At 46.1% G+C, this 26,157-nt stretch overlaps 1 protein-coding gene across 2 annotated transcripts in view; it reads right to left on the bottom strand.

Annotated features, from left to right (window-relative positions):
- Positions 1–26,157, bottom strand: part of XPNPEP3 (X-prolyl aminopeptidase 3) — a 255,076-nt gene that overhangs the window by 82,990 nt on the left and 145,929 nt on the right. For both annotated transcript variants that reach the window (XM_040359658.1, XM_040359657.1), the window contains exon 7: positions 7,261–7,346. In XM_040359658.1, the coding sequence (XP_040215592.1) occupies positions 7,261–7,346 (86 nt within the window). The remainder of the gene's footprint in view (positions 1–7,260; positions 7,347–26,157) is intronic.

The following is a 26,157-nucleotide window of genomic DNA, read 5'->3' on the forward strand; positions in this document are numbered from 1 at the left end:
AAGCTCCATACTTCTGTGTGTGCTGAAAAAAAATAGAATTTTTTTAAGACAGTTTACCTGTAAAATCCTTTTCTTGGGAATACATCATGGGACACAGAGCCTTTGATAATTACTTAGTGGGTTAGATAGTCACCATCGGGTGATTGGACACTGGCAACTCTTAAAGGGTCACTAAAGGAATATTTTTTTAGCTAAATAGCTTCCTTTACCTTACTGCATTCCTGGTTTCATGTCCTCATTGTTCGTTTTTGATTTGATGTTGCTGTAATTCCTCACTGTTCTGGACACTTCCCGGTTGTCTGTTTCCTGATCACCACAGTACTGGGAGATTTCTCACTGTGGTGACTAATCAAAGAGGTGTGATTACTGTTTGTAAAACAAAACTGGATTGGTGCTGAGGGGTTTTAGACAAAGCATCACTGCCCTCTATTGGCTCTCTGGCTCTGTACATCAGAGAACCAGGAAACAACAGCAAAAATGAAACTAAACTGTAGGTACATTATATGATTGTTTTTTATCTATTTTTAATCATTTTTAAAAGGAATCAGTTAACTATTATGTCTCTATACCCTGTAAACAGTCATTTCAGCAAAAAAAATGTTTTCCTTTAGTGACCCTTTAATTACAAGGTGAGTTCCTCCCCCTATATAACCCCTCCCATATGGAGAGTATCTCAGTTTTGTAGCAAAGCAATAAGTGTCTCAACGTATAATCCCGAAGAGGGACAGGAGGTCTGTGTCCCATGATGTATTCCCAAGAAAAGGAATTTACAGGTAAGCAAGCAGTCTTTAAAAAATCATATTTTCTTGTTCATACATCACGGGACTAAGAGCCTTTGATAATTACTTAGTAAGATGTCCCATAGCAATGCCCAAATTGAGGGGAGAGAGACACAGATCAGAAAAAACACAGACCGCCATCGGACAGTACATTGCGCCCGAAGGCAGCATCCTCATGCCCTCTCACATCCACCTGAAATTTTTTTGTGAATGTATGGACTGAAGACCAAGTAGCAGCCTTACAGATCTGAGCCATAGAGGCCTGGTGATGCACTGTCCATGAAGCACTAACTGCCCTAGTCGAGTGCACTTTAACCTGAAAAGGAGGAATTCTATCCTTTAAACCATAAGCCTGAATAATGACCTGTCTAGACAATCAGTCTTTCGTATCTGAGTCATTGCCTGCAGATAGATTCTTACTGCTCTTACAACATCTAAAGAGTGTAACAGCCTTTCTTCTGCAGACTGTAGATCTGAAAAAAAGGATGGTAGGACCACATCTCGATTCAGATGGAATCCTGAAACCACTTTAGGTAAAAAAGTCGGGTGAGGACGCAAAACCACCCTGTCCTTGTGAATAATCAAATATGGCTCTTTACAGTACATGAAAAAGCTGCCAATTCCGACACCCTCCTGGCTGAGGATATGGCTACAAGAAAAACCAACTTCTTTGTCAAAGGAATTAAAGAAGCGTGGTGCAATGGTTCAAAGGGCTGTCCTGGAAAACAGACAAAACCAAATGTAACCACTTAGGCCCCGGACCATATTGCTGGTCAAAGACCAGAGCACTTTTTGCGATTCGGCACTGCGTCGCTTTAACTGACAATTGCGCGGTCGTGCGACGTGGCTCCCAAACAAAATTGGCGTCCTTTTTTTCCCACAAATAGAGCTTTCTTTTGGTGGTATTTGATCACCTCTGCGGTTTTTATTTTTTGCGACAATTTTGAAAAAAATTAATATTTTTTACTTTTTACCATAATAAATATCCCCCAAAAATATATATAAAACATTTTTTTCCTCAGGTTAGGCCAATACGTATTCTTCTACATATATTTCGTAAAAAAAAAAATTTTTTTTACGAAAAACGTTTTTTGTTTACGTTTTTTGCGCAAAAGTTATAGCGTCTACAAAATAAGGGGGTAGTTTTAAGGCATTTTTATCAATATATATTTTTTACTAGTAATTGCGGCGATCAGCGTTTTTTTTTCGGTACTGCGACATTATGGCGGACACTTCTGACACATTTTTGGGACCATTGGCATTTTTATAGCGATCAGTGCTATAAAAATGCATTGATTACTATAAAAATGCCACTGGCAGGGAAGGGGTTAAGTATGTTCCCTGGGTGTGTTCTAACTGTAGGGGGGGTGGACTCACTAGGGGAAATGACTGATCGCTGTTCATACATTGTCAGGCATTTCTCCCCTGTCAGGACCGGGAGCTGTGTGTTTACACACACAGCTCCCGGTTCTCGAGCGATCGCGGGTGCCCGGCGGTGATCGTGCGTCGGGATCAGGGCGAGCGGGGGGGGGGGGGGCGCGCACGCCCCTAGTACCGACGTAGAGCTACGGGCTCTCGCGCAGGGGAGCCGACCTGGCGGCTGGTCGGCAAGTAGTTAAATCCATGGGCACACAGGAGGCTTAACCGGCAGATTCAAGCGCAGTACCCTCTGAACAAAGGCCCGGATCAGGGAATGAGAAGCAAGCGGCTTTTGAAAGAATACTAACAAGGCTGAGATTTGGCCCTTGATAGTGCTTAACCACTTCCCGCCCGGCCTATGGCCGATTTACGTCCGGGAAGTGGTTATGAAATCCTGACAGGACGTTCTAGAACGTCCTGCAGGATTTCATGCCGCGCGCGCCCGTGGGGGCGCGCATCGCGGCGATCAGTGATGCGGGGTGTCAGTCTGACACCCTGCATCTCCGATCTCGGTAAAGAGCCTCCGGCGGAGACTCTTTACCACGTGATCAGCCGTGTCCAACCATGGCTGATCACGATGTAAACAGGAAGAGCCGTCGATGGCTCTTCCTCACTCGCGTCTGACAGACGCGAGTAGAGGATAGCCGATCGGCGGCTCTCCTGACAGGGGGGGGTTAGCGCTGATTGTTTATCAGCGCAGCCCCCCCTCGGATCGCCACACTGGACCACCAGGGATGCCCACCCTGGAGCACCAGGGTGGGCAAAAAAAAAAAAAAATGCCAGAAAAAAAAAAGTCTAAAAAATAAATAAAAAAAAAAGCATAAAGAAAAAAGATGCCAGTCAGTGCCCACAAATGGGCACTGACTGGCAACCTGGCAAAAATCAGTGCTGCCACCCCAGTGTCCATCAGCGCCACCCCAGTGTCCATCAGCGCCACCCCAGTGTCCATCAGCGCCACCCCAGTGTCCATCAGTGCCACCCCACAGTGCCCATCCATGCCCAGTGCCCACCTATCAGTGCCCATCTGTGCCACCCATAAGTATCCATCAGTGCCGCCCATGAGTACCCATCTGTGCCGCCTATGAGTGCCCAGTGCCGCCCATGAGTGCCCATCAGTGCCGCCTATGTGTGCCCATCAGTGCCGCCTATGTGTGCCCATCAGTGCCGCCTATGTGTGCCCATCAGTGTCGCATACCAGCGCCGCCAATCAGTGCCACCTCATCTGTGCCCGTCAGTACTACCTCATCGATGTCCATCAGTGCCATCTCATCGGTGCCCATTAGTGCCGCCATATCAGTGCCCGTAATTGAAAGAGAAAACTTATTTACAAAAAAATTAACAGAAAAAAATAAAAACGTAATTTTTTTCCAAATTTTCAGCCTTTTTTTAGTTGTTGCGCAAAAAAAAAAAAATCGCAGAGGTGATAGAATACCACCAAAAGAAAGCTCTATTTGAGGGGAAAAAAGGACGCCAATTTTGTTTGGGTACAGTGTAGCATGACCGCGCAATTGCCATTCAAAGTGCGACAGTGCTGAAAGCTGAAAATTGGCTTGGGCGGGAAGCTGCGTAAGTACCTGGTATGGAAGTGGTTAAGGCCAGCTTCATCTCTACGCCTAACTGAAGAAAGGCAAGAATCTTTTTAATGGCATACTTTCTAGGATGCCACCTCCTGGATTCACAACAGGAAACATATGCTTTCCAGATTCTGTAGTAGGTGAGCCTGGAGGCCAGCTTCCTAGCATTAACCAGAGTGGACAGGACTGGACCCGAGAGCCCACGGTCCTTCAGAATGTGGGTCTCAACAGCCAAACTGTCAAATTTAGGCTTTGTAAGGCAGGATGGTATATCAGACCTTGTGAGAGTAGATCTGAGCATAGAGGAAGAACCCAAGGTCTTCCTTCTGACATCTTCACAATCTCCGCATACCAAGATTGCCTGGGCCAAGCCGGGGCTACCAGAATCATCGTCTTTTTTTCTCTTTTGCAGCATCAATGAGGCTTAATATATGAAGGTGTAGAAAAATATGAACATTGTTCAACAAACATTTCACTTATGTTTAAGGATTACAAATCTTTGCTGAGCAGAATGAAGTCTGTGACTTCCGAGAAGGTACTCGGAGAGCAGAGGACCTCTTTTAAAATACAAAGAACATGAAAAGAAAGAAAAGAAAAATAGGTGCTATAAGATTTAAGTAGGGAGTAAATAAACAAAGGGTTGAGATTGCCACAGTGAGTAGTCACAAATAGGAATGTGTTCTATGAATGTTAGGTCCTAAACAATGATTGGTCAAGCTCCTAGTAGGTGTGATAATAACTCAAGGACGCATTCACCCTGTTGTCAGACTATCATAGGCATCCGAGTATTTAAATTGAAACCAGGCAGACCATGTTTTGTAGAACGGAAGTTTCATTAGCTATAGCAAGTGTTTCTTCCATTTTGAAAATGTGGTTTACTGCATGAGCCCATTCTTTAAGTGAGGGGGTTGTCTGCAGGACGCTATAACTTTTTCACACAAACCAATCGATATACACTTATTGGGATTTTTTTTTTTACCAAAGAGTAGAATACATTTTGGCCAAACTTTTTCAAGAGATTTGATCTTTTTGGGATATGTTTTATAGAAGAAAAAATTATTTTATTTTTTTCAAAATTGGTTGGTCGTTTTTCATTTATATAATAAAAAACCCAGAGGTAATCGAATACCACCAAAAGAAAGCTCTATTGGTGTGAAAAAATATATACATTTTGTTTGGGTACAGCCAGTAGCGGTGCGTCAAGGGTGCACGGGCACCGCCCCCTCTCTCCTGCCACCTCTCTATCACCAATAGATAGATTCAAGCATTGCATGAATCTATCTATCTATGGCCACCGCTGACACCCCGTATTCAGGCGCTCGCCCCCTTTTCAGGCACTCGGCACCTGAATTACAGCGGCAATGTATTTTTTTGAATCTCCCGATTAGAGCCATAGGCTCTAATAGGCGTAAAAAAAGGCGAACAGCGAGTGCCATGCTGGGTGCTCGCAGTTCACTCTGCTGTTCGCTTTCCCAACACTGAACCGCCTCTCCACCAATCAGTTGCTCGAGTCTGTTACCGGATTGGCTGAAATGACAGGTGCACCTATCAGGCGTCCAATCATAAGAGAGGACGGGAGGAGTGGGTGGGAGAAGACATCGAGGAAGGCATGAAGGACACAGCTCGCCGCCTGCCACCATCACCCGCTGCCCACCTGAGACAGGGTAAGTGCCGGGCAGATGGCAGGTTGGGGGGGCACAGTGGCAGCATTTGGGGCACAGTGGCAGCGTTTAATGGGCACAGTGGCAGCGTTTAATGGGCACAGTGGCAGCGTTTAATGGGAACAGTGGCACCATTTAATGGGCACAGTGGTTGCCTTTGGAGGGCACAGTGGCTGCCTTTGGAGGGCACAGTGGCTGCCTTTGGAGGGCACAGTGGCTGCCTTTGGAGGGCACAGTGGCTGCCTTTGGAGGGCACAGTGGCTGCATTTGGAGGGCACAGTGGCTGCATTTGGAGGGCACAGTGGCTGCGTTTGATGGTAGTGAGGCTGCAATTGATGGGGGGGTTTTGTTTCAGAATTTTTCAGTTTGTTTGAGCCCCCAAAAAATGTTGAGCACCAGCCGCCACTGGTGGAACTGAAGTGGTTAGAACTGAAGTGGTTAACAATGCAGTGGACCACAATACACGATAGTGTTATCATGGTTTGCAATGTGCTGTAAAGCAAGCACACTGGAAAGATATGTTGGGGGGTGCCATTTGCCTAACGAACAACCTCAACATGGCACAGCACAACGATTTGGCAAAGAAAGACAGGATTTGTCCACAGTCAAAGGTGTAAAGCAGAAAAGGATCGCTGCTACTCCTGACCAGCCCAGGTGAATAAACAATGAGAAGTGGCCTCAGCCTACATGTATCCACCACACAATACACCCTGATGCATTTCTCCCCTGCCCACTGAAGCGTAGCCATAGGGCCCACAGTCAAGATAGATTTAAATAATAATTCATATCATTGCCGCTAAAAGTGCTCAGCAATTATTTTGAGTAATGCAGTTTTGGTAGCTGCTGTGAGTTAGTGAAAAAGGAACTCTCTTTGCAAATATTCACACTACAGCCCCTTTCACACTGGGGCGGTGGGTGCGTCGGCGGTAAAGCGCCGCTATTTTTAGCAGCGCTTTACTGTCAATTTTGTGGCACTGCAAAGCGCCTCTGTAGCGGTGCTTTGCCGGCAGTAGAGGCACGGTGCCCATTGATTTCAATGGGCAGGAGCGGTATACACACTGCTCCAAAGAATCTGCTAGCAGGACTTTTTTTTTAGCATCCTGCCATCGCACACTAGAGATACAGCAGCGGCTGTTTCAGGGTGCTTTGCAGGCGCTATTTTTAGCGTTAAATTGCCAGCAAAGTGCCCCAGTGTGAAAGGGGTCTAAAAGTGATATTAAAGGCTTGTCTTCTGTAAAAAAAAAAAACATGTCATACATGTCTGCCTTGTGCAGTGGTTTTGCACAAAGCAGCCCGAATCCTCCTCTTCTCGGGTCCCCTGCCGGCGCTCCTGGCTCCTCCCTCCTGCCCCCAGAGCACCCGAGCAGGCTTGCTCTCAAGCCACTGCTCTGTGTGTCTATTCACACACAGAGCCGTGGCTCGGCCCTGCCCCCTCTCTCCCTCACTGGCTCTGATTGACAGCAGCGGGAGCCAATAAGGAGGGAGAGTACCCGAAGATATAAGGATTAGAGGGGCTGGGAGCGCTGCTGCACACATAGAATGCATTGAGGCAAAAAAACTTCTGCCTATAGAACCACTAAAAAACCAAAGCATAATTATAAAATCATACACAACAGTATAAATAAAACATTACCATTCTATTTGTCAAAAATGTTACTTGTGTGTATTTCTTAGCATAAATAGTTGCTCTTGTATAATCCTAAAAAGATGTTCTGGTGAAAAGTTTACAACAATATGGCCAATATATAAAGTGCAGAACTGTCTTACACCACATAATTGTGATACTTGCACTGCTTATTTCCATAACTGCATGACAAAATGACAGACCTGCCGTTTACAGGCCATGTACGTGTTACATCACTGACATAACCTGATGCTTCACATCCACCATCCAACAGAACCATTTCTCCATCCTAAAGAAACAAAAACATAGATTTCTTTAAAAATATTTGCAAAGTATTTTCTCTATAATCTTTACATTTTATTCATCATATGTTATTTGAGATATTTCCACATTTTTCATCGGGGAGTTTTAAATTTGTTGGACTCACCATAGAAGCACTATCTTTAAAGTGGATGTAAACCCTCCATACACCCAGTGAAGTGAACAGCCTCAGATGATATGCAGAGATGAATCAAATCTCCCTACATAAGCTTTACTGCTGTCTTCACATTTATATACTGTTTAGAAAGTTCAGATTGTGTTTGGAAATTTTCTCTTCCTGTTAGCCTAGGTTCACACTGCTGCGAATTCAAAATCGCGGTAAAATGTGCGATTTTACCGCGATTTCGCCGCGATTTTGCAGCGATTTCGGCCGCAATTTAATGTAAATCGCGGCCCGAAATCGCAAAAAGTAGTACAGGAACTACTTTTTTAAATCGCAGATGCGGCGTCGCACTGATTAGGACAGTGCCATTGCCGACAATTGCCGCCGATTTGAGATGCGATTTGACATGTCAAATGACAAATCGTACCCAGTGTGAACCAGGGCTGAAACACAGAGTGTGATGTCTGGGCATACAGCCAAGATAGCTAAAATTGCTGATTGGATGAAAGGCACACACACACACACACACACACACACCACCTCTTCACATAGGCAGAGACTCTTAGAGGTGTATTTTAACAGGGGCAGCTGCCTGCTAATCCATTTATAGCAACCTCCCCAGACAGAAATATCAGGCTGCTTTTATCTGATGTGTCCAGAATTTGTCAGGCGTTATCAGGCTGATAACAGAGGAACGGGTCAGGAGAGAGCTAGAGGATGTAGCTCTTTGAAGAGATAACAAAATACTGCAGATATATGTGCCCAGCTCAAATTTCATGAATTGGGTTTACATCCACTTTAAGGTTGTATATAGCCTTGGAGCATTCACAAAAGCTTGCACATAAAAGATACTGCATAATCAAATAACTTACAGTCCAACTTCAGTAAAAAAAAAAACCCTGTCAGATTTTCACTACTGCATGTGAAAAACCCTTTTAAATAAATTCAAGAAGGATTGTAATGTCAACTGTTCTGCCTGTGTAGTTCTGTCTCAGTGTCTACTGCTCTTGACAGAAGTATTTACTTTTTTTATTTCCATCTGTAGGAAACAATGTTTTGACTGGAATTGGGCTTTGAGTAAGGGCTCGTTCACACTTGCTCAAAATACAGGCGCTTATCAAATGCTTCCATAGCGTTAATGCGCGTTAACAAGTGCGATTAAAAAGCATTTAATGAGCATTAAAAACAATCCCCCAAATGCCCTATGCATGTTTGCGGCACAGTGGACAATCGCTTTTGGCTTGTTATAACCCTACCACAATTGCCTACAAAATTTGGTTGTTAAGGAGCAGGCCAAACAGCCGGCCACCTCGGCTGATGAGTCATCAGCTGTCAGCGAGCTTCCCTGCTGACAGCTGAATGAAAAAACAAGCATTGTCTGCAATAAAAAAAGTAAAAAGGCAAACAAAAAGGGCGTGGGTTCCCTCCAATCAATACCAGGCCTGGTCTGGTATGGACTTTGAGGGGAACCCCACGGCAATTTTTTTTATAAACTTTTGTAGGGTCCCCCCAAAATCCATACCTTATGCCTCGTACACACGCTCGTGATTTCCGACGGGAAAAGGTATTGAACTGGGGTGCTAAAATTAATCACTGCATCGATGCATTGTGATTCGGGTGTCCCCGATGCGGCATCGATGCATACGGTCAGAAAAATCGATTGCCGGGTGACGTCATCCCGACTTGCCCTGCTCCTCCCGGGAGAGTCCCCCGAGTGTATAGCTGTTAAAATTACTGTGTTTTAATAAATCCAGAGTTACAATCCATTAAGTGCCTCGCTGTACGTGCTTTCTAAAAAATACCGAGCTACATACCTAATTTCTCTGTACAGTGTATCTGCTGCTCATGTGACTGCCCGGCCTGCTTCTCTCTTCTCTCCTGACGTCAGCGGGAAGTTCTCAGCCCCGCCCACTGATGGCAGCTATCAGATCAAAAGAGAGGCGGCGGGGCTGAGAATTCCCCGCTGACATCAGGAGAGACGTGAGAGGAGAGAGGCGGGCTGGGCAGTCCCATGAGCGGCATTTACACTGTACACACACTGAGAAATTGGGTATTAAGCTCCATATTTGTAAAAAGCACATACAGAGGGGCACTTAATGGATTGTAACTCTGGATTTATTAAAACACAGTTATTTTAACAGCAGTAAGTAGAGTACAAATGTGTTTGTACTCTACTTACACCTCGCACACGCTCCGTGGCTTCCCCATTTGCACATTCCACTGTGTTAACTCCTAATGTGCTGGAAGGTGCAAACAGTTCAGGGAACTTCACAGGGCTATTTGTCAGCTGTGGATTCTAATCCCACCTGACCTCCCAGCAGCAGTGAGTGAGAATGCCTGTACCCTGTAGTGCACCAGATTAGTGCACTTTTTAAAGGAGTGAGGTTATTTTTAATTCAAAGCAGAGTTCCAGTAAAAAAATGTTTTATTAAAAGTCAGCAGCTACAAAAAAAAGTATCTTCTGACTTTTAATAATCTGTCCCACAATCCAGCAACGTGGTCACCCAAACCCTCCATTCTCTCCCAGCCTGTCCACGGCGCTGACAATCCGACTGTGACAGCTTGCAGATTCACAGCCGGGTGCGTATGTCTCACTGCATTGTCCTGCATAGCCGGGCAATCTTCTGGGACCTGTGATGTGTTCCAGAAGATTGCAGGGAGGAAGAACCACCTAGGTGGCCCAAACAGAAGTGGGAGCTCGTCAGTAATCATGATGCATCGTGGAATCGAATTGAATCATTGACCAGATCATCGTAATCGAATCGTGAGGCCAGTGAAGATGCCCACCTCTATTAAATAATATAGTGCCCGGGGATCCCCTTAATCTGAAAACGTGGGGAAAAACTGTGCTAGAACCCAAATAAACAAATAAATAAACAACATCTCTTTCTATTCCCTTTTTTATTTTTGGAGTTTGTATGGAATGACCCTGGTATTCATCTGTCAGTGGAAGAGTATGAACTCCATACCTCAGCCTGCTGGACCACCATTTCTATCCAGGATTGATTCAGGCCTCTGGGGACCGCAAGGATCCATCTAACACTGATACAGACCATCTGGGATCACAAGCCTGTATGACCAACTGTTGTATAACAAATGTGTCCCCCCCCATTTGGTAAGAGTACCTAATCTGTACATGTTTTGAAGATTTTGAGAGCAACAGCAGACATTTATTTTCCTCTCACTTTGAGGAAGAATTTTCCTTCATTGTGTTTTCATTGTGTTTTCTTCACATGGACTTCTCTCACATTGTTATTTGAAGCCTACCCGCTTCTCTGAACTTTCATTATTAGTTTATATTACTCACATCTTTGTTTACATTTCACAATTCACATTGTGTTAGTTCCTGTGTCCCCTTAATCTGAGTGTAAAGTGTCGCATCTGTACCATGTAATGGAACCTGCTGCAGCAAAACTGACATTTCCAAAGAAAATCAATCGATTTTTTTTTTTTTTTTACATACTTACCTGTAAAATCTATTTCTTGGAGTACATCACGGGACACAGAGCAGGCTATATACTTAAAGGGGTTGTAAAGGTATATTTAAAAAAAAAAAAAAAAACCCACCATACTTACCTCCACTGTGCAGTTTGTTATGCACAGAGTGGCCCCGATCCTTGACTTCTGGTGTCCCTCAGTGGGCTGTCTCAGCTCCTCCTTGCAAGAGCCAACCCCCTTCTGGGAAGCCCTCTCCCAAGGGGGTTAGCTTTCAGGCACGCTACCATGTGATAAAGTAGCAGCCACAGCCGCCAAGTGTATCACTCGGCCCCACTCCCCGGCGCACTGCGTCATTGATTTGATTGACAGCAGCGGGAGCCAATGGCTGCGCTGCTATTAATATCCAATGAAGAGCTGAGAACAGCCGAGAAGACCGGGTTGAGAAGCAAGCGCTCTCACAACGCAGGACTTTCGAGGGCTCACGTAAGTAAACGGGGGGCTGGGGGGCTTGTAAGCATCGGATGTTTTTTCACCTTAATGTATAGAATGCAAAGGTGAAAAAAGACGAAGCTTTACAACCCCTTTAACTATCTGGGTTATGCGCCACTTACAGGTGAATGGACAAAGGCAGTCCAAAGAAACAAGACAGAAAGTCCTCCTCAATATAACCCCTCCCATATAGGAAGTACCTCAGTTTTGTAGCAAGCAATGAACTCCCAAAAAGAGGGAAGGGAACTCTGTGTCCCATAAAGTACTCCAAGAAATGGATTTTACAAGTAAGTATGTAGAAAAAATCTAATTTCTTTATCGTACATCACAGGACACAGAGCAGGCTATATACTTATCGATCTGGGACGTCCTAGAGCAATACCTTTGAGGGGAGAGAGACACATCACAATGTGAAAAACACCATCAGCCTATAACACACTAGGGCCAAATGCCAAATCTCCTGCTGCTCTAACATCCACTTTTGTGAACGTATGCACTTGCAACCAGGTAGCGGCCTCACAACTCTGAGCAACAGACACCTGATGGTGAAATGCCCAGGAGGTTCCTATACTCCTGGTAGAATGTGCTCTTATCCTGAAGGGGGAGCTTTACCTTTCAACCCATAGGCCTGATTGATCAATTGGCGAATCCAATGGGAAATAGATGCTTTGGAAGCTGCTTGACATTTTTTGTGCCCTTCCAGCAACACAAACAAGGCATCTGAATTCCTGATCCTTGCTTATCTTTTTAGATGGATTCTGAATGCCCTTACCACATCCCAGGAAAGCAGACATTTTTCTTCCGCAGAACGCAGATGAGAGGGGGGGAAAAAAGAGGGAAGACCAATGTCCTGATTTAAATGAAAACCAGAAACAACCCTATCGCAGCACCACCTTATTGTGGTGAAGAATTAAATATAGCTCTCTACCAGAAAGAGCCGCCCATTCTAACACCCCTTTAGCCGAAGTGATAGCAATGAGAAAAGCTAGCTTTCGTATCAAAAGGATTAATGGAATCTCATGGATAGGTTCAAAAGGCTGTTTTTTTTAGCACCGACAAAACCTAGATTTAAATCCCAAGGACACAACGGTAACTTAACAGGAGGAAGTACATGAGTCAAACCCTGTAGAAAAGTCCGGACTAAAGAGTGTGAGGCTAAAGGTCTCTGGAAGTATAAAAATAAGGCCAAAATTAGCCCCCTAATTGTTCCAAAAGCCAACTTCATCTTTACGTCAGACTGAGGAAAGGATTCTCTCAATTATATATTTCCGAGGATGTCATTCTCTGGTTTCACTCCTTCCAGATCCTGTGATAGATATTCCTGGTGACCACCTTCCTGGCATTCACTAGCGTAGACACCACCGGTCCTGAGATGCCACAATCTCCAAGCACCCCGGCCTTAATAGCCATGCTGCCAAATTTAGCGACCGTAAAATGGGGTGGAATATCGATCTATGAGATACTAGATCGGGGAGGACCGGAAGTGTCCATGGACTGTCCACCACCTATTTTATTATCTCTGAGTACCAGGCTCTTCTGGGCCAGGCTGGGGCCACCAAAATGACCAAAGCCAATTCTCCTTAAATCTTGCACAAGAGATGCGGCACGAAAGGAATCGGGGGAAATGCATAAATTAGGGAGAACTGGTTCCAGGGAACTACTACAGCATCTACTCTGATCACAATATAGAAATTTTAAATGGATCCGATTAACCTGTTCTTTGATTCTCAAAAAAACAGCTTGGGACCATAAAATGAAACTTTTAGAGAGCCTTACAACTGTGCCCATCACCTTCATGACACTGGGGGAAAAACAGAGGTACTTCCTGCATGGGAGGGGTTATATAGAGGGGGACTTCCTGTCTGTTTTTTTGGTCTGCCAGTGTCCATTTACCAGTAGGTGGTACATAACCCAGAAAGTAAAGTATATAGCCTGCCCTGTGTCCTATGATGTACGATAAAGAAATAATTAAATTGAAATTGCCGGCAATAAAAAAATATTTCAAAAACGACGTGGGCACCGCCCAAATTAATTTCTGAGCATGCAGCCGAGCAGGTCAGGAGAGGGAGGGAAAAGGGAGCGCCTCCCCTGAACCATACCAGGCCACTTACCCTCAACATGGGGGGTGCTTTGGGCCCCACCCCAAAGCCCCTTGTCCCTGTGTTGATGGGGACAAGGGGCTCTTTCTGACAACCCTGGCCTGTGGTTGTGGGGGTCTGTGGGCAGGGGACTTTTACCGGAATCTGGAAGCCCCCTTTAACAAGGATGCCCCCAGATCCCGCCTCTCCCCTATGTGAATGAGTATGGGATACAAGTCTAGAAGTGTAAAAATAAATTCCTTAAATAAAAATAAAGAAGCATTGTCCCCTGGTGTAGATCTATTGTCAATCATGACGCTGCTGCCACCGTCCAAAATCACTCCGCCGTCAACTAAGGCAAACTGCAGAATGCCTGGCTTGTCGTTTAACAGTCCTTATATAGGTAAGGGGCGGAGCCACCTGGCGGCACTGTCCCATTGAGATGTCACCGGCCCAGCATGCACCGGTCGTCACAAGGGGGGGTGGTGCCACCAGGTGACGTTGCCAGGTTGCTCCGCCCCTTACCTGTATAAGAACTGTCAGACGGCGGTTAGCCTTCAAATCACTGCAGGCTTTTTTTGGGGGTCCGTAGTGGCAGTGGCATCATGATCGACTATGGATCTACATCAGGGGATGCTGTTTTTTTTTTTCATTTTTAAAAAAGGAATTGTCAAAAACGGTCTACTGTTTTTATAAATCTTTATACCTTTTTGGTAAATGGGTAGGGGTACTATGCCTATACCTCATACTCATTCACATGGGAAGGGGCCGGGATTTGGGGGCTCTCTTGTTAAAGAGGGCTACCGGATTCTAAAAAGCCCCCTGCCAGCAGACTCCCACAACCACTGCCCAGGGTTGTCGGGAAGAGGCCCTTGTCCCCATCAACATGGAAGCAAGGTGTTTTGGGGTGCACCCTCCTCATGTTGAGGGCATGTGGCCTGGTAGCTTTCAGGAGAGCTGGGGGGCACTCGCTTGTCCCCCCTTTTCCTGTCCTGCATGCTCAAAAAAGGGTCTGGTATAATTATTGGTGGGTCCCCCTGCCATTTTTTTTTTGTTTTTTTGTTTTTTGTATTGCCGAGTTACAGAGGAGGTCTAGGGCTAGAATTATTGCTCTCACTCCAACGATCCCGGCGATACCTCACGTGTGGTTTGAATTCCATTTTCATATGCGGGCGCTGCTCATGCATGCGTTCGCTTCTGCACGCGAGCTCAGCGGGATGGGACGTGTTTAAAATAAGCCAGCACAGCACAGCAACAGGCAAAATGCAAAACTTGTGATTATAATAAAATGTACAGCGCTAGTGAAAAAAATTCTGCAAGGCTACAGAATTAAAAAAATATAACCAATAACTGTTAGTGCTCATAATGAATAAATCTTAAGCAGCAATTATTCTTATTTATTTTACCTTTTGTTTGTTTTTTTACATTGTCCTATTAACCACTTAACTACAGTGCCTTGCGAAAGTATTCGGCCCCCTTGAACTTTGCGACCCTTTTCCACATTTCAGGCTTCAAACATAAAGATATAAAACTGTAATTTTTTTTGAAGAATCAACAAGTGGGACACAATCATGAAGTGGAACACAATTTATTGGATATTTCAAACTTTTTTAACAAATAAAAAACTGAAAAATTGGGCGTGCAAAATTATTCAGCCCCTTTACTTTCAGTGCAGCAAACTCTCTCCAGAAGTTCAGTGAGGATCTCTGAATGATTCAATGTTGACCTAAATGACTAATGATGATAAATAGAATCCACCTGTGTGTAATCAAGTCTCCGTATCAATGCACCTGCACTGTGATAGTCTCAGAGGTCCGTTTAAAGCGCAGAGAGCATCATGAAGAACAAAGGACACACCAGGCAGGTCTGAGATACTGTTGTGGAGAAGTTTAAAGCCGGATTTGAATACAAAAAGATTTCCAAAGCTTTAAACATCCCAAGGAGCACTGTACAAGCGATAATATTGAAATGGAAGGAGTATCAGACCACTGCAAATCTACGAAGACCTGGCCGTCCCTTTAAACTTTCAGCTCATACAAGGAGAAGACTGATCAGAGATGCAGCCAAGAGGCCCATGATCACTCTGGATGAACTGCAGAGATCTACAGCTGAGGTGGGAGACTCTGTCCATAGGACAACAATCAGTCGTATACTGCACAAATCTGGCCTTTATGGAAGAGTGGCAAGAAGAAAGACATTTCTTAAAGATATCCATAAAAAGTGTCGATTAAAGTTTGCCACAAGCCACCTGGGAGACACACCAAACATGTGGAAGAAGGTGCTCTGGTCAGATGAAACCAAAATCGAATTTTTTGGCAACAATGCAAAACGTTACGTTTGGCGTAAAAGCAACACAGCTCATCACCCTGAACACACCATCCCCACTGTCAAACATGGTGGTGGCAGCATCATGGTTTGGGCCTGCTTTTCTTCAACAGGGACAGGGAAGATGGTTAAAATTGATGGGAAGATGGATGGAGCCAAATACAGGACCATTCTGGAAGAAAACCATATGGAGTCTGCAAAAGACCTGGGACGGAGATTTGTCTTCCAACAAGACAATGATCCAAAAAATAAAGCAAAATCAACAATGGAATGGTTCACAAATAAAGGGATTTTTAATACAGCTTACCTGTAAAATCCTTTTCTTGGAGTACATCACGGGACACAGAGCGGCATATTCATTACTATGTGGGTTATATGGAGTACCTTCAGGTGATGGACACTGGCAATCTCAAACAGGAAGTGCCCCTCCCTATATAACCCCCTCCCATAGGAGGAGTACCTCAGTTTTGTAGCAAGCAGTATGCCTCCCAAAATGGTCCCCAAAAGAGGGGTGGGAGCTCTGTGTCCCGTGATGTACTCCAAGAAAAGGATTTTACAGGTAAGCTGTATTAAAAATCCCTTTTTCTTTCTCGTACATCACGGGACACAGAGCGGCATATTCATTACTATGTGGGATGTCCCAAAGCAATGCTTACAATGAGGGGAGGGAGAACATCTTCCCAAGACAAAAGGATTTAATTTAGAGATATACTTAAATCATAATAAATCCAACTTAGTTGAGAAAAAATCATTTTAAATATTAAATTTAACTCAAAAGGGAGCCCCCGGAATCCGAGGGTCTCAAACTGCAGCCTGCAGCACTGCCTGCCCAAAGGCTGTATCAGTATTCCCTCTTACGTCCAACTGGTAGAACTTTGTAAACGTGTGGACAGAAGACCAGGTTGCCGCCTTGCAAACTTGAGCCATAGAGATCTGGTGGTGTGCTGCCCAGGAGGCGCCCATGGCCCTAGTAGAATGAGCCTTCAATGATAACGGAGGAGGCAACCCTTTCAAGCCGTAGGCCTGAGTGATTAACTGTTTAATCCACCTCGAGATGGTGGATTTTGCAGCTGCCTGCCTCTTCTTGGGCCCATCCGGTAAAATGAACAACACATCTGTTTTCCGGATCTTCTCTGTAGCTTTAAGATAGGCCTTCATGGCCCTAACAATATCCAAGGTATGCAGCAACCCTTCCTTTCTGGAAGTAGGTTTAGGAAAGAAGGATGGTAATACCAAATCCTGGTTTAGATGAAAACTGGATATAACCTTTGGTAGGAAGGAAGGATGAGGGCGGAGAACGACCTTGTCCTTATGTAAAATAAGATATGGTTCCTTACAGGATAAGGCTGCCAGTTCCGATACTCTCCAGGCGGAAACCATGGCAACCAAAAATACTAACTTCCTTGTCAGTAAAACCAAAGGAATTTCAGCCAACGGCTCAAAAGGTTGTTTCTGTAAACTCGACAGAACAAGATTTAAATCCCACGGACAAAGTGGGGATTTAACTGGAGGATTAATACGTAAGACCCCTTGAATGAAGGTCTTAACTAGCGAGTGGGTGGCCAGCGGCCGCTGAAACCACACTGACAAAGCTGAAATCTGTCCTTTGATTGTGCTTAATGCCAGTCCTTTATCCACTCCTAGCTGGAGAAAACTTAATACTCTATCGATGGTAAATTTGCGAGAAAGCCATCGCTTGGACTCACACCAGCCTACATAGGCCTTCCAGACCCTGTAATAAATCACCCTAGAGACCGGTTTCCTGGCTCTGATTAGGGTAGAGATTACCTTCCGAGACAGACCTCTACCCCTGAGAATCAGGGATTCAGCCTCCAGGCCGTCAAATTTAGATGCCGTAAGGCAGGGTGGAGGATCGGACCCTGCGATAGCAGGTCTGGCCGTAGAGGAAGAGTCCAAGGGTCTCCCACTACCATCTTCAGGATTAGTGAATACCATGCCCTTCTGGGCCATGCTGGAGCTACCAGGATAACTGGTATGTGCTCCACCCTGATCCTGCGCAGCAGGCGGGGTAGTAACTGGAGCGGGGGAAATGCATAAAGAAGTTTGAACTGATGCCAAGGGCAAACTAACGCATCGGTTCCGCAGGCCCTGGGATCCCTTGTGCGGGACATGAACCTGTCTAGCTTCTTGTTCAGTCTTGATGCCATGATATCCACGTCCGGCACTCCCCATTTCTGGCAGAGTGTCTGAAAGACCTGTGGATGCAGAGACCACTCCCCCGGCAACAGAGTCTGGCGACTTAAGAAGTCCGCCTGTAGGTTGTCCACTCCGGGAATGAATATAGCCGATATGCAGGGCACATGGGCTTCTGCCCACAAGAAAATCAAGCTCACTTCTTTTTGAGCGGCTTGACTCTTGGTTCCCCCTTGGTGATTTATATATGCCACCGCCGTGGCATTGTCCGATTGTATTCTCACCGGGAACCCCTGTAGTTTGGACGTCCAAGCCTTGAGGGCTAGTCGAGCAGCTCTGAGCTCCAAGACATTGATGGGCAACTGCTTCTCTGCCGCTGCCCAAGTGCCCTGGCGAGTGCAACCATCCAAAATTGCTCCCCAGCCTGTCAGGCTGGCGTCTGTGGTTACTATCTTCCAGGTCACAGGACTGAAAGTCTTTCCCTTCAGGAGATTCTGAGGGTTTAACCACCAAGATAGACTTTGCCGCACTCTTGGTGAGAGTGGCAAAGGAATTTCTAAGGCCTGAGGCCTCTTGCTCCATGCTGACAGGATGGCTGCCTGCAGGATGCGAGTGTGGCTCTGAGCGTACGGAACCGCCTCGAATGTGGCCACCATCTTGCCTAGTAGTCGCATACATAGGCGAACAGTTGGCCTTTTCTTTCTTAGAACTATTTGTATTAGCTCTTTGATGGCCTTTACCTTTAATAGGGGTAGGAACACCTTTTGTTGTTCTGTATCCAATCTCATGCCGAGATATTCCAGCTGCCTTGTGGGCAGGAATGCTGACTTGTCTCGATTTAGGACCCAGCCGAACCTCTCGAGGTACTGAACCGTGAGGGCCACTGCTCGTTCCAGGCCAGGAGACGAGTGGTCTACGACCAAAAGGTCGTCCAGGTAAGCCAGGACCGTGACCCCTTGGGTCCTTAGATTGGCTAGGATTGGGGCTAGGACCTTCGTGAATACCCGGGGGGCCGTAGCCAACCCGAAGGGGAGCGCCACAAATTGGAAATGACGCTGAGCCACCGCGAAGCGTAGAAATACTTAATGTGGCTGAAAAATTGGCACATGAAGGTAAGCATCCTTTATGTCTATGGACGCCATGAAGTCGTCCTTCTGGAGCACGGCGACAGCTGACCGAATAGTTTCCATCCGGAATGAGCGGACCTTTAGGTACGCATTTACTCCCTTTAAGTCCAAGATTGGCCTGACATCGCCGTTAGGCTTTGGGATAATAAACAGGTTGGAGTAGAACCCCAATCCCTGTTCCCGGACTGGTACTTCTACTATCACCTTCTGGCATAGTAGATGATTCAATGCCGCCATCAATGCGGCTCTCTTCACAGGGTCGCCTGGTACTCTTGACTCCTGGTAATGAGGAGGAGGGAATTTTGAAAATTCTAGTTTGTAGCCCGTGGCCACGGAAGACCGTACCCAGCAGTCGGGAATGCTGGCCTCCCAAACTTCTGCAAAGAGACGTAGCCTTCCCCCCACCATCGTGGGTGGGGGCGCCCCTTCATAAGGCCGACTTGGGGGCTGGCTTCGCAGGCTTGCGGTACCACTGCTTCTTGCCCCCAGTGGCTTGGCCTTGTGGCTTATTGTTAAAGCCTGATCTTGCAGGAGGCCGTCTATACTGTCTGGTATTAGAGGGCCCCTGTCCCGGGGAGGGCTGGCGCTTAAACGCGGGCCCTCAGGCTTTCTTCTTGACTGGCAAGAGAGTGCTTTTGCCGCTTGATATAGTCTGAATATATCTATCCAGATCTTCTCCGAAGAGTCGTCCTCCATGGAAGGGAAACCCTACCAGGAGTTTTTTGCATGGGGGCTCAGCCTCCCAACTCTTCAACCATAAGAGCCTTCTCATCTGGATTAGAAATAAGGATAAACGTGATGCCTGCTGGATGGAGTCCTTGATAGCATCCACCGTAAAGCGTATAGCCCTCGGTATATCCGAAAATTCCTCTGCCTGCTGGGCAGGGATAAGTTTAAGCATTTGCTTAGTCTTATCTGATAATGCTTGGGTAATTCCAATAGCAGCCACAGCGGGCTGAACTATCGCCCCTGCTGAAGTAAAGGAGGCTTTCAGTAATGTTTCCAAGCGTTTATCAACCGGATCCTTAAACACCTGTACGTTTTCCACCGGACAAGTTAAAGATTTGTTCACATAGGAGATGGCTGCGTCCACCGCCGGGGGCGCCCACCTTTTGGAGAATTTCTCCTCCATAGGATATAAAACAGAGAATTTTTTAGGTGGTAAAAAGACTCTATCTGGCTTAATCCAATCCTGAAACATGACCTCCTCGAGTAGAGGATGGATCGGGAAAACTGCGTTGCTTTGAGGCGTTCTTAATGAGCCTAAAGCTGAAACCGCCGATACTTGAGGTTCTGGTATGGGTAACTTAAATGCCTCATGGACCATGTCCGTTAAGGCCTGAACCCACAAACTTTCCCCTTGGGAGGCTGAACCAGACCCCTCAGTATCCAGATCCTCGATCTCTGAACCACCCTGGTCCAAAGCGTCAAGTCTATCCAATTCCCCTAGGGAAAGGATCTCTGTGTCTGAGGCTTCTTGCTCGGGTGACGGAGACCTAGTCCGCTTTCTACCCGATATAGCCTTAGCTATCCTTTTTGCCATTCTTTTCTCTAGTTCACCTAAAGAAACAGCAAGAACCCTCTCAGTGACAAAGCCGGGGTTGGACTGACCTGGATCAGACCCAGCACCAGATCCCCCAGGTCCCATCAAGGCGTGCCCTGATATGTCCTGTGGGGAGAGCAGCGGCATAGCCGTGTCTGAGCCCTCGGATTTTGCGGGGGAATCCCCACCCTTTGTACCCTCTGACCCAGAAGGCATGGTACAATACCGAGGTACACCTGCTATCACCCAGCCACAGACGTAGCTAAGGGGATCTGTCGGTTTGGGAGCGATAGAGACTAACGCCCAAACTGAGAAGGGAGATCAGCAGTTCTTTCCCTTCTTCTCTTTTTTTTTTGAAGAGGAAAATAAACCACTCTGTCTCCCACTAAGTATTGCCAATAGCCATCTGCTGAGAAAAAGGAAAAGAAAACCTATCTGTAGGTTTGACAGTCCTTAGAAAAAAACTGCAATCCTTCCTTTCGCCACCGGGTGTCCTCGGCGTGCTCCGCTCTGTGTCCTCCTCTCTTCTAGCTCAGGATAACACTGAGCTCTTGGCAGCTAATGGAAGGGCCTCCCCTTCCTTTATTTGTGATTCGCCGCCCACAGGGACGCGCCCCCACCACGAAAACGGCGCGAAAATCGTTTATATCTCGGGCACGCGCGCGCGCCCCCGTCGGCGGGGGCCATCATACATGGAGGACGACGGAGCAGCGCAGGCACCCAGGCAGGTAAGCCCTTTAGGTAGGTCACAGACCTCCTTTTTAGCATGGGAAAAAGGCTCCCCTCTCACAGAGATCCCACACCTAGCGCCAGCAGTCCAGCTAAGCAACACTTACCAGGGAGGTCACATCTTACTGGGGAAAAAGTTTGAATCATCCTGTCTCTGTCATAGACATAGTGATTCCTTGCCAATGCAGAGCATACCCAGGCATGTCCCCCCTGTGCACCCCCTGTAGGGAACCCGCTAAGAACCAAGTTCCGCAAGCTCCCCCAATACTTACCTGCTCCATGCCGCAGGACTTTTGCACAGCAAGAGGTCCAATCTTCCCCCATCTCCGTGGGTGGCGTCTAGACCTTCAGGCCCTGGGTTCCTATGAAGGATCCACTGTCCTGGGCCCATATAGCACTCTGGCAACAGAAACATTAGGCCCCCAAAGGTTTCTAAGTTCTGGGCCCAGGGTCCAGCTCTCTAAACAGAAAGCATTATGGGCTACACCCCAATGGTTTGGGGTCCGGTTGCTGACCACTTTAGCACTGAGGCCTTTGGACAGAACCGGTTAGCCCACCTTAATCCCAAGGATGTGGAGGTAAGCTAAACCATGACCAACACCTAAGACACTGGCGAAAAAACTGAGGTACTCCTCCTATGGGAGGGGGTTATATAGGGAGGGGCACTTCCTGTTTGAGATTGCCAGTGTCCATCACCTGAAGGTACTCCATATAACCCACATAGTAATGAATATGCCGCTCTGTGTCCCGTGATGTACGAGAAAGAAAAACATATCCAGGTGTTAGAATGGCCAAATCAAAGTCCAGACCTGAATCCAATCGAGAATCTGTGGAAAGAACTGAAAACTGCTGTTCACAAACGCTCTCCATCCAACCTCACTGAGCTCGAGCTGTTTTGCAAGGAGGAATGGGCAAAAATTTCAGTCTCTCGATGTGCAAAACTGATAGAGCATACCCCAAGCGACTTACAGCTGTAATCGCAGCAAAAGGTGGCGCTAAAAAGTATTAACTTAAGGGGGCTGAATCATTTTCCAATAAATTTCGTTCCACTTCATGATTGTGTCCCACTTGTTGTTGATTCTTCAAAAAAAAAAATACAGTTTTATATCTTTATGTTTGAAGCCTGAAATGTGGCAAAAGGTCGCAAAGTTCAAGGGGGCCGAATACTTTCGCAAGGCACTGTACTTGCCGACCAGCCGCCTCCCCTGCGCGAGAGCCCGTAGCTATACATCGGGCTCTCGTAGCGGCCACTAGGGGCACGCACGCACCGCTTGCTCATGCCTGACTACCGTGCGCGTGCCTGGCGTGAGCGATCGCCGCTGGGCACCCGCGATTGCTCGTTACAGAGCGGGGACCGGGAGCTGTGTGTTTAACCACACAGCTCCCGGTCCTGTCAGGGGAGAAATGCCAATGTATGAACAGCGATCAGTCATTTCCCCTAGTGAGGCCACCCCCCCCTACAGTTAGAACACACCCAGGGAAAATGCTTAACCCCTTCCCCGCCCCCTAGTGTTAACCCCTTTCCCTGCCAGTGGCATTTTTATCTGAATCCAATGCATTTTTATAGCACCGATTGCTATAAAAATGCCAATGGTCCCAAAAATGTGTCAAAAGTGTCCGATGTGTCCCCCATAATGTAGCAGTACCGGAAAAAAAATCACTGATCGCCGCCATTACTACTAAAAAAAAAAATATTAATAAAAATGCCTTAAAACTACCCCCTATTTTGTAGACGCTATAACTTTTGCGCAACCCAATCAATAAACGTTTATTGCGATTTTTTTTTACGAAAAATATGTAGAAGAATACGTATCGGCCTAAACTGAGGACATTTTTTTTATATATATATTTTTGGGGGATATTTATTATAGCAAAAAGTAAAAAATATTCATTTTTTTCAAATTTGTCGCTCTATTTTTGTTTATAGCGCAAAAAATAAAAACCGCAGAGGTGATCAAATACCAGCAAAAGAAAGCTCTATTTGTGGGAAAAAAAGGACGCCAATTTTGTTTGGGAGCCACGTCGCACGACCGCGCAATTGTCAGTTAAAGCGACGCAGTGCCGAATCACAAAAAGTGCTCTGGTCTTTGACCAGCAATATGGTCCGGGGGTTAAGGACCGCCGCATGCCAATGTACGTCGATAGAATGGTACGGCTGGGCACATGGATGTACAGGTACGTCCCCTTTAAGATCCCAGCCATGGGTTGCACACTTGTGGCCGTGCTCGCGACCCGGTCCTGTGTCCCGCGATCGGGTCACAGAGCTGATGAACGGGGAAACAAACCTTTCCCCCGTTCTTCCTAGTGGCAGTATCAGTGATCATCTGTTCCCTGTCATAGGGAACGACGATCAGTGGTGTCACAGGCCATGCCCGCTACAGTAAGAATCACTTCCTAGGGAACACTTAACCCCTGCAGCCATGGGCGTCCGCTCCATAGGGCAAGGGGGGGGCGTTTGACCCCCCTGGGATCGTAAGAAAAGACACTTGACTTGGTTCTCACTTAAAACAGTGAGAGAAGGACGGGCTTGGTAGTGCAGCAGCAATGAGACATGGTGACAGCACAGGGAGAGCTCAGGTGGACTGACCCATTGTTACAATGCTGTGTGTCTCACTCTGTTAAATTGTAACATCCCAGTGAGCACAACCACCCCCCTTCCACAGAAATGGAAGAGGCTGCATCGGCTCTGCCCCCTCCCTCCCTCCCCTCTGTTCCTGTGTACTGTCGTCCATGCTCTGTGCAGCTCTTGTGCTGCTCTGAAAGGAGTGTGTGGGCAGGAACATTCAAACAAGTAGCTGATAGCTAAAGAGCCGCTGACTAAACTACTATTGTGAAACTGTGAGCATCCTGGGAACATCAAGTGAGTTATCAGCATTGTCACTGTGTACTCTGCCCTCTCTCTCTCTCCCAAATCTTTCACTCCTGTCCTCTGTTGTCCTCCAGCAGTCTTTCATAAACCCTATGCTGATAGTTGGCCCCATCATGTTCCTTTAGCCAGGGTTTTCACTTGTGTGATCATTGCATGTGATTTTCACCGCATTGCTGTGCAAATCACATGGGATGTCTGTGCGATGCAAATTCAGCCATACAAACTGTATGGCTGAAATGACATTTGCACCAAAACTGTGCAGGACCCTTTTTTTGGAGTGGATGGGTTTTTACACCTATGCAATCCAATTCCTGCACCATTTCACAGTTCTCACTGCAATCTGCAAACCGATATGGGGGTGTCATTAATTTTACATTGACACCCGTAACAGTTTGCAAAGGGCAGTGTCAACGGCCGAAAAGCAACATGCAATGCAGGAATCGCATTGGAATCACGCCGATTCCTGCATCGCATATATGTGAACTAGGACTCAAGTGGGTTTACACTGATGTACTGTGGTTCAGTTGCAGTGCCGGTGTATACACAGATTTCCTGCATTTATCTCCATTTTCACTACAGTCCCACAGACTTCTATTAGATTACACATTTTTGCAACATTTTCTGAAAGCGCACCAAATGTTCTCTATACTGAATCTTTGGTGTGCTTTCAGAAAACACAGTAAAATAACACAAGCTAATAGAAGTGGGGATTAAATGCAGAAAAACTGCATATACACTGCAACAAACTCCCGGACTTCAGTGTGAACCCAAAGGCTTCAGGATGCTGTGTAATATAAAGGCGTCCAGAGGTGCAGTTGTGGAGAGGGGTACACAGTAGTGGCAAAGAGATATTGAAAGATGCAGGGGGCACAGTCGGGTGTTTTTACATTTTAACGTGGGGGGGGGGCGTGTTTTTAACCCCCAGCTAGCAGTCGAAGAAAGGGTTAAATGCGACTGTGTATCGCCGCTGCCGAAGCGCCCCCCCCCCCCCCCAAAAAATTTCAGCGGATGCCCATGCCTGCAGCGCCCCCTACAGGTTAACCCCTTCACTGCCAGTGTAATTTTCACATTATTTAATGCATATTTATAGCACTGATCGCTGTAAAAATGACAATGGTCCCAAAATAGTGTCAAAAGTGTCCAATGTGTCTGCCATAATGTCGCAGTCACAATAAAAATCGTTGATTGCCGCCATTACTAGTAAAAAAATAATTTTTTTATAAAAATGTCATAAAACTATCCCCTACATTGTAGACAATATAACTTGTGCGCAAACCAATCAATAAACGCTTATTGCGATTTTTTTGTTACCAAAAATATGTAGAACACGTATTGGCCTAAACTGAGGAAAAAATATGTTTTTTTTATATATTTTTTGGGGATATTCATTATAGCAAAAAGTAAAAAATATTTAATTTTTTTTCAAAGTTTACGCTCTATTTTTGTTTATAGCGCAAAAAATAAAAACCGCAGAGGTGATCAAATACCACCAAAAGAAATCTCTATTTGTGGGGAAAAAAAGGACGCCATTTTTGTTTGGGAGCCACATAGCACGACCGCGCAATTGTCAGTTAAAGCGACGCAGTGCCGAATCGCAAAAAGTGGCCTGGTCCTTTAGCTACAAAATGGTCCAGGGCTTAAGTGGTTAAAAAAATGTGTGTCACTTTTATTCCAATACAAGGAATGTAAACATCCCTTGTAACATAAAAAAAGCATGATAGGACCTTTTAAACATGAGATGAGGGTCAAAAAGATATCAGAACTTATATTTATAGAAAAAAAAAGTAATTTGGAAAAAAAAAGAGTTATAGGCAGAAGTGACGTTTTGACGTCGCTTCCGCCCTGCAATGGTATGGAGACGGGTGGGGGCCATCTTCCCCTCACTCGTCTCCATACCTAACAGGACATAGGACCCGATCGCCTT

The sequence above is a fragment of the Rana temporaria genome, chromosome 7 (genome assembly GCF_905171775.1).
Source record: "Rana temporaria chromosome 7, aRanTem1.1, whole genome shotgun sequence".
NCBI lineage: Eukaryota > Metazoa > Chordata > Amphibia > Anura > Ranidae > Rana > Rana temporaria.